General features: G+C 55.2%; 1 protein-coding gene across 19 annotated transcripts in view; it reads left to right on the plus strand.

Annotated features, from left to right (window-relative positions):
* Positions 1 to 12206, plus strand: part of DNM1 (dynamin 1) — a 43437-nt gene that overhangs the window by 7837 nt on the left and 23394 nt on the right. For 12 of the 19 annotated variants that reach the window (XR_009739609.1, XR_009739608.1, XR_009739611.1 and 9 more), the window contains exons 2-9: positions 6419 to 6492; positions 6718 to 6867; positions 7205 to 7408; positions 7701 to 7799; positions 7905 to 8065; positions 9026 to 9168; positions 9303 to 9438; positions 9635 to 9702. Coding sequence is in view for 15 of the 19 variants with exons in the window: in XM_061433660.1 (XP_061289644.1) it covers positions 6419 to 6492; positions 6718 to 6867; positions 7205 to 7408; positions 7701 to 7799; positions 7905 to 8065; positions 9026 to 9168; positions 9303 to 9438; positions 9635 to 9702 (1035 nt within the window). In the remaining 4 variants the exon portion in view is untranslated. Of the gene's footprint in view, positions 1 to 6418; positions 6493 to 6717; positions 6868 to 7204; positions 7409 to 7700; positions 7800 to 7904; positions 8066 to 9025; positions 9169 to 9302; positions 9439 to 9634; positions 9703 to 10822; positions 10962 to 12206 lie in introns of all 19 variants that reach the window. The other 7 variants (XM_061433647.1, XM_061433649.1, XM_061433650.1 and 4 more) reach the window with 1 other exon arrangement.

Genomic DNA, 12206 nt, shown 5'->3' on the forward strand with positions numbered 1-12206 from the left:
CGAGACATCCCCTCATTGGCCATAGGAGGGAGCTGCTGTATTGTGTCCCATTTCATGGATGGGGAAACTGAGGTTCAGAGCAGGGAGATCATTTAGTGGAGCTGAGATTCCTTCACCTCAGGCTGTTTGTGGTAAGAAATAACAAGCCAGGGACTTCCCTGGTGGTCCAGTGGCTAAGACTCTGTGCTCCCAATGCAGGCGACTCGGGTTTGATCCCTGGTCAGGGGACTATATCCCACATGCCACAACTAAGAGTTTGCATGCTGCAACAAAGACCCAGCACAGAGAAATAAATGAAAGAAATGAGGATCCGGAAGTAACTCCATATTGAGCGACTTGGGAAAAGTCCATGCTGAACTGTTAGACAGAGCTGCTACCCAAGTGTGGCTCAGAGCCCGGCTCCATGAGGGGCACCTGACTTTGTCTCTCTGAGCCTGTTTATTCCCCTTCAAGTTGGGAAAACTGGCCATGCCAACCTCACACAGCCGTTTGAGCATCAATCAAGAGGCTGCAGGTTTCTTAAACAACTTTATTAAGGTAGAATTTACATGCTGTAAGATTCGCCCATCTTTAGTGCACACTTCAACGATTTTTAGCATATTTGTGCAACCATCATCACAATCCAATTTTAGACCACTTCCATCACCCCCGAAAGAAACCTCGTGACGATGCAGATTTCAGAGCCCCCGGAAGCATCCTTGGCCAGCAATCAACAATCCATCAGGGTTTGCCATGACTGTTCTTATAAGTGATAAAAATGTTTACAATGCTGAGGCCCAGGTGTTGGGGGTGATGGTGGCTTTTTATTTTTTCAACATCTTATGTATTTTCTGAAAAAAAATTTAATGAGAGAGCATATGATTTTTTTAAAGCAGGAGCAGAAGAAATCGTTTCCATTTTGAAAGTATAAAGTCATCAACACTTGAAAGAAAGGGAGGGAGGGGGGAGGAAGACAGGGAGGGAGGAAGGAAAGAGGCAAAGAAGAATGGTAGGAGGGATGGAAGGATAAGGTGAAAAGCAAGATGGCATGTTTTCTTTAATATTGAAGAATGGTTGTTGTGGGGAGAGTGCCAGGCTTGGAATCCAGGGCCCAGGGCACCAGTCTTACCCTGTCACCAACTCGCATTGTGAGCTTGGGCGACCCTCTTTCTTATGCCTCAGTTTCCACATCTGTACAATGAGGGCGGTGATGGGAAAAATGGAGAAACTCCTTCCAATCAGTCTTTTGGCCAACAAGGGTGTCCCGAACGCCTGCTCCGTGCCAGGCTCCGAGCTGGGTGCTGGGAATACCGTGGTAAAGAGGGCCAACCCAGGCCCTGCTCTCAGGACATTAGAATACCAGGGGAAGCTAAGGCCAGGGCTGCCCTGAAATCTTTAAACCTCAGCTGGAAATTCATGGGTTGTGTGACATGGGCCAGCCCAGGGCCTCCTGGGGCGGCAGGAACAGAGAGGGACTTGTTGCCTGGGGGCAGTCTCACCTCCTCCCCACTGTATTTCTTGGCCCACCCACTCCCTCGCCTCCACCCTGGCTCCCTGCTTCAGAAGGCACCTCACAGTCTGTTGGGCCCCTTCCCTTCCACTTCCAAGGCAAGATTGGGCTGGAAATATTCTGGCCTCCACCCACTCTTCTGGCCAGCCCCCAGGAAACCTATCTTCCAGCTCCCTCCCTGCAGCATCAATTGATGACATGGTCCTGGGAACCCAGGCTGTGTGCTCAGCTCCCTCAACTTTTATTTCTCGTCATTGCTACCATGCCTGAGTACAGACATTAAGTTATATAGGCCTCGCAGAAACCCATTTTGCTGATAAGGAAACTGAGATTCAGAGACGTCTGATGATTTATCCATAGTCACACAGCTCAGACATCCAATGCCGGGCCTGTCTGACATCAGAGTCCAGGAAACAAGAGACTTACAAGGATGACCACCGCTGGGCGCACGCCAGCCCAAGCATGCTACTTTCTGGTGGTATTTGAGCTCAGCAGGACTTGGGAACCAGGGTCCCAGAGCAGTTGTCAGACTAGGAGCGGCAGCTCTGGGTATAATTCCTCCAGGCCCCTCTGGGGTGACAGTGCCAGTTCAGATAGGCCGTATGTGGTGCCTGGAGGTGGTGAGATGTGTTTATTTCATCCCCCCTGTGCTTCAGGTTTGAAGGTATCTCTGCAGATGGCAAGGCAAGGCCTCCCCAGGAAACCACCATCTGTCCAAAATGAGTGGGAGGAGCTGGCATGTCCCCATCCACCCCTCCCACACGTCAGTCGAGGCTGGTGGGCCTGGCACACTTTTCTCTGAGCACCTGTTCTGTCCTCTCTTGGGCAAACCAGGAGCTTAGTGGGAGGTGCAGAGGTGGCTGTGGCGGGAGACCAGATCAGGCCCGAATCTCCAGTGCGAAGGCGCCAGGGGACACCTAATTATTTTTTTAATATTTATTTATTTTTCTGCACCAGGTCTTAGTTGCAGCACAAGGGGGTCATCGTTTAGTTGTGGCATGTAGGATCCTGATCAAGGATCGAACCCAGGCCCCCTACCACTGGACCACCAGGAAGTCCCCAGGGGGCACTTTAACTGAGGGTATGGGGCAGTCTGTCCAGGTGAAAGGAGGAAGCTGTGGAGTTGCTCAGCCATGCTTGCTCCTTCCAGGGTTGCCTGAGCCCCTACGATAGCCCATCCTGTGCCCAGCATGAGAATCCTGTGCCCAGCGTGAGAATCCAGAGGCCAGTGAGGCACTGAGTCTGGATGTGGGAACAGCTGTGCTCATCACTGCCTGTCCAGGCATGAGCCTAGCTGAGAAGCAGGCTTCCGGGTCCTGGGCCCATCTCAGCCATCCCTTCCATTGCTGTGCAGCCTCACAGCTCCCTGCCCGTCTCTGGGCCTCCGTCCTACCCCCTGGACAATGACAGGGAATGAGATGTTCTCTGAAAACTCCTCTTCCTTGAGGTCCATCGTTTCCAGCCAACATTATGTGGTCAGGATCCTGAGATCCAATTCAGTGCCTGGAGGAGGTGAGGCAGACGGTTCTTCAGGATCTTGGATTCCTTGCTGAATTTTGGGAGGATTCTCCGAAGGAGGGGGGCTGAGGACAGGAGGCTCTCCTTGGCAGCCCCCTCCAGCTGCTGAGTGCCTACTGTGTACCAGGCATGGGCTAAGGCTCTAGGAATCATTGTGCAGCCACGTGTGGTCATTTATGATGCCTCCTTTAGATCATGTGGTTTACAACTGAGGACCCTGAGGCCCTGAGGGTGAAGCAACTTGCCCAGGGGCACCAGGCTGGGGAATGGCCAAGTCAGGACTCGAACCCAGGGCCTCTGCCTGGCGCTGGTTCCTCGTCACCGAGCCAGGAGCCTTAAACTTGATGGGAACATGGGGATTGTGTTTAGAATCCAGATGCCCTCCTCCCCTCCCCTGCGCCCCCCAACCCTGAAGATTCTAACCCAGCCTGTCTGAGGAATGTGCATTTGAACAAGCCACCCAGGGAATTCTGAGAGCCTGGGCCAGGGCCAAGATGGGGCCCCTCGCCACCTGGGCACCCATCCCCACCCCAGCCTGGGAAATCTGGGTCTGAGTAGGCACTGCTCCCACACATGCTCTGTGCTCTAATCTCTGCTTCCCATAAGCTGCTTGTCCTTTAAGTAGCCCTGGGAGGCAGCAACTCGGAGCAGGCTGGCCCAGACCCCTGATCACCCCTCCAGCTGGGCTCTGGGTTCCCCACACCCTCTATGTGGCACCTCAGGAACCTCCACCCCTCAGGCCTGCCAGGGCCAAGTGGGTCCATCTGTGCAGGAAAGGGGTGAGGGGGGGTGGTGCTCTCAGGCTAGAGCTCCAGGGAAGGTTCATGTCTCTGCCTGGGGAGGGGCTCTCTGTGGGGAGTCCCATCCTTTCCAGCCCTGCCTGCAGTTTCCATGGCAACCACTGTTGCCATGGTATTGCTGGGTGAGGAGAAGGTGGGGAAGAAGGTAGACCCCAGGTCCCCATATCCTCCCCAGCCTCTGTGAGCTGAGATGCCCTATCTCTCTAGTCCTGGGGGGCGGGTCCCAAGTACTAGAGGGTCACCCTTGCAAAGAAGTCAACGAGTAAGGGGTAAAGACAGAGACAGGAAGTCCCTCCCCCCCCCAGTTAACCACCGCCCCCTCTGTGCTGCCTGGTGCACCTCCATTCCAGCACATGTCACACTGCATCACATTATCTGTTTACTTGTCTGTCTCTCCCACCACGCTGTGAGTGCCTTGGGGTGGGAACCGTCTGACTCATCACCTCCCATCCCCCGGGCCCAGCACAGGGCCTGGCACAGAGCAGCTGCTCCCAAATATGTTCTACACTGAATTTAATTGAATTACATAAAAAGCCAAGTCTGGCTCCTCAGGTTTAGAGGGCAGCAGAGTTTGATGTTCCCAGGCTCTGGGGTCCGACAGCAGTGGGTTTGATTCCCCGGCTCTGCCATTCCTGACTGGGTGACTTTGAATGAGTCATTTCACCTCTCTGAGGCCTTGGTTACCTCATCCGTAAAGTTATCTTCTCCATATGAGAGCACTTTTTGAGGACTTGGGGATTCAGTTCGCTTTTATTATTTATTTTTGGTTCCATTGGGTTTTCACTGCTGCCCGCGGGCTTTCTCTAGCTGCAGTGATCAGGGCCTACTCTTCGTAGCAGCGCTCAGGCTTCTCACTGCGGTGGCTTCTCTTGTTGCGGAGCACGGGCTCTAGACGCACAGGCTTCAGTAGTTGTGGCGCACTGGCTTAGTTGCTCTGTGGCATGTGGAATCTTCCCTGACCAGAGATCAAACCTGTATCTCCTGCCTGCATTGATAGACGGCTTCTTATCCACTGTACCACCAGGGAAGTCCTCAGCGCCCATTTTTTTAATGTAATTTTCTGGCCATGCCACACGGCATGTGAGCTCTCTGTTCCCTGACAAGGAACTGAACCCGCGCTCCCTCAGTGCCCATTTATTAAGCACCTCTTGTAATGGAAAAGTGCGAGCCCTGCCCTTCTGAACCTCACAGTCTTGCGCAAATGAAAAGCATTTGCCTGGCACCTAGAAATGATGGATAAATGCAGGATTTATCATGCTCCTTCCCCACAAAGTGGCTGACTCCTCCTCATTAGTCTCTGCTCTCCCCAGAGGTGGGGCAGGGTGAGGACAGAGAATGGAAGAGCCCTCCCCAGGGCCCCCAGATGAGGCCTTGAACCCAGAAGCCTGGGCTGATTCTGTTGTTCCGGGGACACTCTGCCCTTAACCTGAGGCACAGAAAGCTTTGTGAGTCCAGGTCAGGCTCTGGGCTCCGGGTAGGGCATCCAGGTTTCTGTTCTGGCTCTGTCCCAGCCCTATAGTATCTTGAGTGTATGCTTTCCCCTCCCTGGGCCTTCACGTGCCTCACCATGAAGGAGATCTCTGTGGCCCCTTAGCTCCCCTCTTTCCTGAATCCTGGCAATCCCCTGTTTCTAATCCCAGTAGCCTGATCCCTGAAGAGGCCTCCACCATCACCCTTGTGCTGGCTTGGGTGGGGCTGTGGGTAAACAGGTGGAGTGATGAAAAGAGCTGACAGGACAGAGAGAAGTGGCACCCTGAAGAGTTAGCCAGAAGGACTGCTGAGGCTGAAATTGACATAGCAGATGTCTGAGGAATAGACATCAGGTCTACAGGCAGGAAATGACTTTGAGACCCCCTCAGTCCAGTTATTCAAAGGGATCTGGGTCTGCTGGGAGATGATGGGCAGAAAGCCTTCACCAGAGGGTCAAACAGATCTACTGCAGGGTCTAGTAGATACAGGCTGGGCAACATGAATATCTCTGAGCCTCAGTTTCCTCATCTGTAAAATGGGGATAATAATACTGTCTTCCTAGTGATGCTATTGTGTAGAGTCCATGAAATATTGCCCACAAAGAGCCTGGCATGTGGTAGGCACTTAAGAAGCATGAGTCCTTTTCCTTGTTTCCTCCTTTCCCTCATCCCCCTCATCCTCAACCCCAGCCAGATGGGGCCAGAAAAGGGGAAGTGAGATCCTGCCTTTCCCCACAGCGGAAAGGAGGGGACGAAGTGCAGCTCCATTTCCTTGGCACCCACTCTGTGGCCACCGGACATTTGGGCATTGGGGTGGTGCACCTCATGCCTCAGTTTCTCCTGAGTTGAATGGCAGTGATTGAGTTGGGGCAGGGACTTCCTGTTGGCTCAGAACCAACACAGGGCAGAGTGAGAGAGGTCTGAGGGTCAGTTCAGACTCACAAATTCTGTGACCCAGAGGACTTGAGGGTGGTCTTTTCCACCTTTCTTAGCTGCCCTCTCCCCTTCATGAATCCCTTGGGCTGAGGTGTGGTGAGGCACTTCCGGGGAGCTTTGAGGCCCCCGGTGGCAGGACAGGCGTCCCTGGGACACAGGGAGCCTCCTCAGACCTTGACTCTCCTCTCACCCTCAATTCACTGCAGGGACTTCTTGCCCCGAGGATCTGGCATTGTCACGCGACGCCCCCTGGTCCTGCAGCTGGTCAATGCTACTACAGGTATGGGCTTCCCCTCTTTGGACCTCATTCCTCATCTGAACAGCAGGGATAAAAATGCCTAACGGAGAGGAGGCCTTGTTGTCGGGGTAGGAAGAATAAGGCAGTGTTTTGTGTGTGTGTGTGTGTGTGTGTGTACGTGAGGGGTCTTTTCCCAGTGGGAGATGAGACCCAGGTAAGCTTTGGTTATGATGCTTTCTCCCCCGCGCCCGGCTCCTTCTGGGGCAGAATATGCCGAGTTTCTGCACTGCAAGGGGAAGAAATTCACTGACTTCGAAGAGGTGCGCCTGGAGATTGAGGCTGAGACCGACCGGGTGACCGGCACTAACAAGGGCATCTCTCCAGTGCCCATCAACCTCCGCGTTTACTCGCCGCACGGTGAGATCTGACCCTGGCCCCGCCCCCGGCCTCTCAGCTCGCTCGCCGAGTCCCGCCCCTTAGGAAACCGTCTCCTTGGCCCCGCCCCTTAGCCGATGCCTCACGGGCTTCACTCCTCGGCAGGTCGTATTCTGGCCCCCGAACCGAGCCGTGGCTCCGCCCACCTCTGGCCACGCCTCTAACGGGTCTCCGTTTTAGCCCTCCGCGTTTCCCTAACCCCACCCACCTACGGCCACGCCCCCAAACACGTCCTCTCTAAACCCGGCCCTGTTCCTTAATCCCCCCGCCTACGGCCACGCCCCTCGCCTTGAGCCCGCCCTCTCGCCACCCTGTCCAGTGCTGAACCTGACCCTAGTGGACTTGCCTGGAATGACCAAGGTCCCGGTGGGGGACCAACCTCCTGACATCGAGTTCCAGATCCGGGACATGCTTATGCAGTTCGTCACCAAGGAGAACTGCCTCATCTTGGCCGTGTCCCCGGCCAACTCTGACCTGGCCAACTCTGATGCCCTCAAGGTCGCCAAGGAGGTGGACCCGCAGGGTAGGTTCCCACAGGCGGCCGACACGCAGGGCCCCGGGGGTCTATTCACAGGGTAAGGGGGAGCCACTGGAGGGTCTAAGCGAATAGCAGTGGGATCATATTTATTGCCCTTAAAAGTCGTTTGGGCCACCGTGGAGAATGAATGGGGGCGGAGCACAGGCAGGCAGTGAGTGAAGGAGGGAGAGGGCTGGGAGATAGCGGGAGTGTGGTGGGATCGGGAGTGCCTGGGGTCTTCTGTATGAGGGCGAGTGCAGATGTAGACAGCTCTCTCCTGCCACATCCTCCCCACCAGGTCAGCGAACCATCGGGGTCATCACTAAGCTGGATCTGATGGACGAGGGCACAGATGCCCGCGATGTTTTGGAGAACAAGCTGCTCCCGCTGCGCAGAGGTAGGTAGGCCATGCCCCTGACCCACGTGATAGCCCTTCCCTTTCACCTCCAGCCCCTCACTCCCTGCAAGACTGAATGCCCCTTGACCTCCACCCCACCCACAGGCTACATTGGAGTCGTGAACCGAAGCCAGAAGGACATCGATGGTAAGAAAGATATCACAGCTGCCTTGGCTGCTGAACGCAAGTTCTTCCTCTCCCACCCTTCCTACCGCCACTTGGCTGACCGCATGGGCACGCCCTACCTGCAGAAGGTCCTCAACCAGGTAGGGGCTCAGGCCAGGATGAAGTCTGGGAAACCAGCCTGAGAACAGAGTCATTGAAGTGTATTTTGGGAGGGTTGCCCACTGTCCCACAGTGAGGTAGCACCCGAGCTTCGTTGCCCCTTTCCTGGGGCCAGGAAGGGAGCCCTGGCACCCTGCCAGGATGGAGGGTGTCATTGACGAGGGCTTGGGCTTAGGGGCTAGGACTGGAGCGTACTTGGCTGAAGACCTTTGTACCTTCTGAAATGGGGAGAGGCTGATCTGGGGACAGGTGATCCCAGGGGACTCCTTGGATATTTCTCTGCCTGGAATGGGGCTTCCAGAATCACTGAGGTGTGTGTGTGTGTGTGTGTTGACAGTAGGGAGGCAGTGTGACGTGGGGCAAAGTTGGGGTCCCTGGAGGCCATACACCTTGTTTCTAATCTCAGCTTCGCCTCACCCACCAAGACTTTCCAGCTCTCTGAGCTTCTATTTCTACATCTGTAAAATTGTGATAAGACTCATTTCTTACAGTCATTGTGCATTTCAGGGAGATACTGTGTGGGGTGACCTAACCAGAGTCCCAGAACTTGAGAATTACCTTAAGGGAGGCCTTAAACCTAGAGGGCACAAGGGGGCAGTCTTCCAGTCATCACTGCCCCTGATTTATTTCATCTGGTTCTTGTGGTGTCTAACACTATTGAATTAATCAAAACCAGGTGATTTCCAATAAAAATCTAAATTTCTGGCTTCTATTAAAAATGGCATTACTGACTCATTAGTTCAATTAAAACACCTCTGTGAGCACCTACTGTGTGCCAGGCAGCTTTCATTCCGGTGGGCAGGGCAGTGGTGGGCAGGGCTGTGGCTCTGCACCTCACCACGTCCACACGGGCCCCAGACATCCTGGTCCCTGCCTGGTCCTGTGGGCTTTCTGGGTCTCTGTGACCATGGTCTTCATGCTTTCCTCACCCCTACCCCCAGCAACTGACAAACCACATCCGGGACACGCTGCCAGGGCTGCGAAACAAACTCCAGAGCCAGCTGCTGTCCATCGAGAAGGAGGTGGAGGAGTACAAAAACTTCCGCCCTGATGACCCAGCACGAAAGACCAAGGCTCTGCTGCAGTGAGGCCCTCCCCAACCCCTGACTCCCCATTGAGGAGCTGCCCCTCCTGCAGCCTTTCAGCACCACCGGGTCTCTCCCTGGGCTCCCTGCTCTGGGTTGCTGCTGCCCCCTCAGGTGACACCACTCTCCCCAGGATGGTCCAGCAGTTCGCTGTAGACTTTGAGAAGCGCATTGAAGGCTCAGGGGACCAGATTGACACCTATGAACTGTCAGGGGGCGCCCGCATCAACCGGATCTTCCATGAGCGCTTCCCTTTCGAGTTGGTCAAGGTAGGCAGCCCCCCACCCTGGCGCAGGAGGGTTCACCTCCCTCCCACCCACTCACCTACCTAGAACTCTCTCACACGTATGTTGGTTGACTTAACTAGAGGCCCTGGTGCCAGTCCTGGGAGTGGGGTGGAGCCTGTCCTGACCTCCCAAGTACAAACAGAGGCCCTGACCAGCCATCTCTTGGTCTCCTACACAGATGGAGTTTGACGAGAAGGAACTCCGAAGGGAGATCAGCTATGCCATCAAGAATATCCATGGCATTAGGCACGTATGGGGACTGGGGAGGGAAGCCGAACCCTGGAAGGCAGAAAGGGTCTAGCGCAGAGGTAGAGGGAGTGATGGAGTGAGCTCCCCTCGGGAAGGATGAAGAGCCCTAGTGCTCAGTCTCCTCAACCCCAACTTTCCGGCTTCCAACTTGGACAGGCTCTGGCGAGGGGCACTGGATAGGAGACCCGGGCTACCCCAATACCTGCCGCCTGCTGCCTGCCTTTGCCTGTTCCTGGGCACAAGGCTTGGCGGCTAGACTAGTTGGGTACAGCCCAAGGTACAGGTGGCAGGGGCAGCACCCTCTGGGCTTGGGTCCCCTGCCCATCCCCAAGGTGAGACAGCTCCCATCAGTCGTCTCCAGCACAAAGTTGCCCAAACCAATGGGTAGGGCCTGAGATAGGCTACCACGTGTTGGTCTGTGAACCTTTTGTGATGGAATGAGGCCTCTCAACCCTCCAGACCCTCCCATGATCCTGTTAGCCCAAAGTTGGCCCCATTCCGCCCCACTTCCCTCCTTCCAGTCAACACCAAGGCCAGTGGAGCAGGAAGGAAGACTGGGAAATAGACCAGTCCTTAAAATCTTAGCCTCTGCTCCAGGGATCCAGAGCTACACTGGTCCTTCAACAAGAAAATTTAAAACACCCGCTATGTGCCTAGGCAGTGAACCAGACCAAAATGTCACTGCTTTAATGCAGGTTCCATTCCAAGGTTTGGCATGAATTTACAGACTGCATTGGCTAAGGCACAGGAAAAAAAAAATCTCTCTCCTAGTCTTAAAATAAAATGCTTTCTTCCCAGTAAGGCTCTCAGAGACAACCCAGTTCAGCAGTTTTCAAACCATTTCTAGCCACAGAACCTTTTGTAGGAACAGAATCTGAAGACAAAACAGGACATATGCACCAACTATAAGCAGACCTTACCCTGAAAAGCATCAATTGAAAGACCTTCATTAGAGTCCCTCCTGCCCATTTTACAGATGGGAACACTGAAGCCCAGAGAGGGGTAGTGGGAGGACCCCAAGGGCAGAGCTCAGGGGGTCGGGATGGGGCCCTGGCCTGGTACTCCTGGCAGGAGCTGGCCTGTGACACTGTGCCCTTCTCCTGCTCTGGGCATTCAGAACCGGGCTCTTTACCCCAGACATGGCCTTTGAGACCATTGTGAAAAAGCAGGTGAAGAAGATCCGAGAACCTTGTCTCAAGTGTGTGGACATGGTTATCTCGGAGCTAATCAGCACCGTTAGACAGTGCACCAAGAAGGTAACTGGCGCCCGGCCAGCCCCTCCCACCTCTGCCCCGCCCTGCTCTGCTGCCAGGCGCTCCTTCCCCACCCCACCCCACTGCCCCCTAGTAGCATGTACAGACCTCAGCGGGGCGGGGGAGGCAGGCCACCGCAGTCCAGGAGAGCGGGACTCTCTGAGGGGGCCTCAACCAGCCCTGGCCCCCAGGCTGGGGGGACCAAGGGATTAGACATTGGAAAGACAGATATGGCAGTGGTTATTTGCTCCGAGAGCCCACCAAGAGCTCCCCCAGCTCAGGGAGAAGAAGGGACTCAGTCCCCTTCCTGCTCCCAGAGGTGGAGTCATCTTTGGGGTCTCCAGGGAGGGGTCTCAGGGAAGTCTTGGCCCTGGAGACAGAAGAGGTACAGGACCTTCTTGGGTGCCGCCCAAGGGGCCTGGACAGCCAGAGGGATCCAGAGGACCCAGGTCAAGCAGGTACCCCAACTCCCTACCGTCCTTCATCTTCCCCATCTCACCCCCACCCTCACTCAGGACCCTCACTCAGGACCTTCCCTGTCCCTTCCATCCACATCCAGACTTCCAGGGACAGAATCCTCCTCCATCTGCCTCACAGAACCACTCAAGGAGGGCAGGGCAGGGCAGGGAAGATGGTACCCATTTCACAGCAGGAAGACTGAGGCTCGGGAGATCAAGTGACTTGCCCAAGGTCATGTGAGCTCAGAGGTGGCAGAGCTATAACTCCGAGCCAAGGCTTTGGACTCCACCCCCTAGCCTCCCTTCCTCTCCCCTCCCCACAGCTGTCCTGGCCCCTCTCTATCACCATCTTCACTCTTTTCTGTCTTTCCTCTTCTCTCTCTGTCTTTCCAAACTGAGCTCCTCCAGACTCCACTGGAGGAGAGGCACAGGATGCCCCTTGAGGCGAAAGGGAAGGGCCGGAGTAGAGCAGGAAATAGAGAATGGAGACCAGGCAGCTACACACAACTCTGGGAGGCGTCCTCTACTCCACAGTCTAGTAAATGGCGCCCCCTGGAGTTGTGCAGTGCGCCGCCTGGGCAGCGGGCTGCCACAACCTTGGCAAATAGGGAATGGTGCTGGGCTTTGGAGGCGGGACGAAGCAAATACAGGAGGTTCTGGGAAACCTAGCATTGACCAGAATGGAGGTGAGTGGAGTCCGGGCCTGGGTCAGCTCCTCAGCAGGACCCCGGGCTGTGACAAAGACAGCGCTGGAAAAGAGAGAGGGGGCAGGCTTCAGGGTAGCTGAAGA

The sequence above is a fragment of the Bos javanicus genome, chromosome 11 (assembly GCF_032452875.1).
Source record: "Bos javanicus breed banteng chromosome 11, ARS-OSU_banteng_1.0, whole genome shotgun sequence".
NCBI classification, from domain to species: domain Eukaryota; kingdom Metazoa; phylum Chordata; class Mammalia; order Artiodactyla; family Bovidae; genus Bos; species Bos javanicus.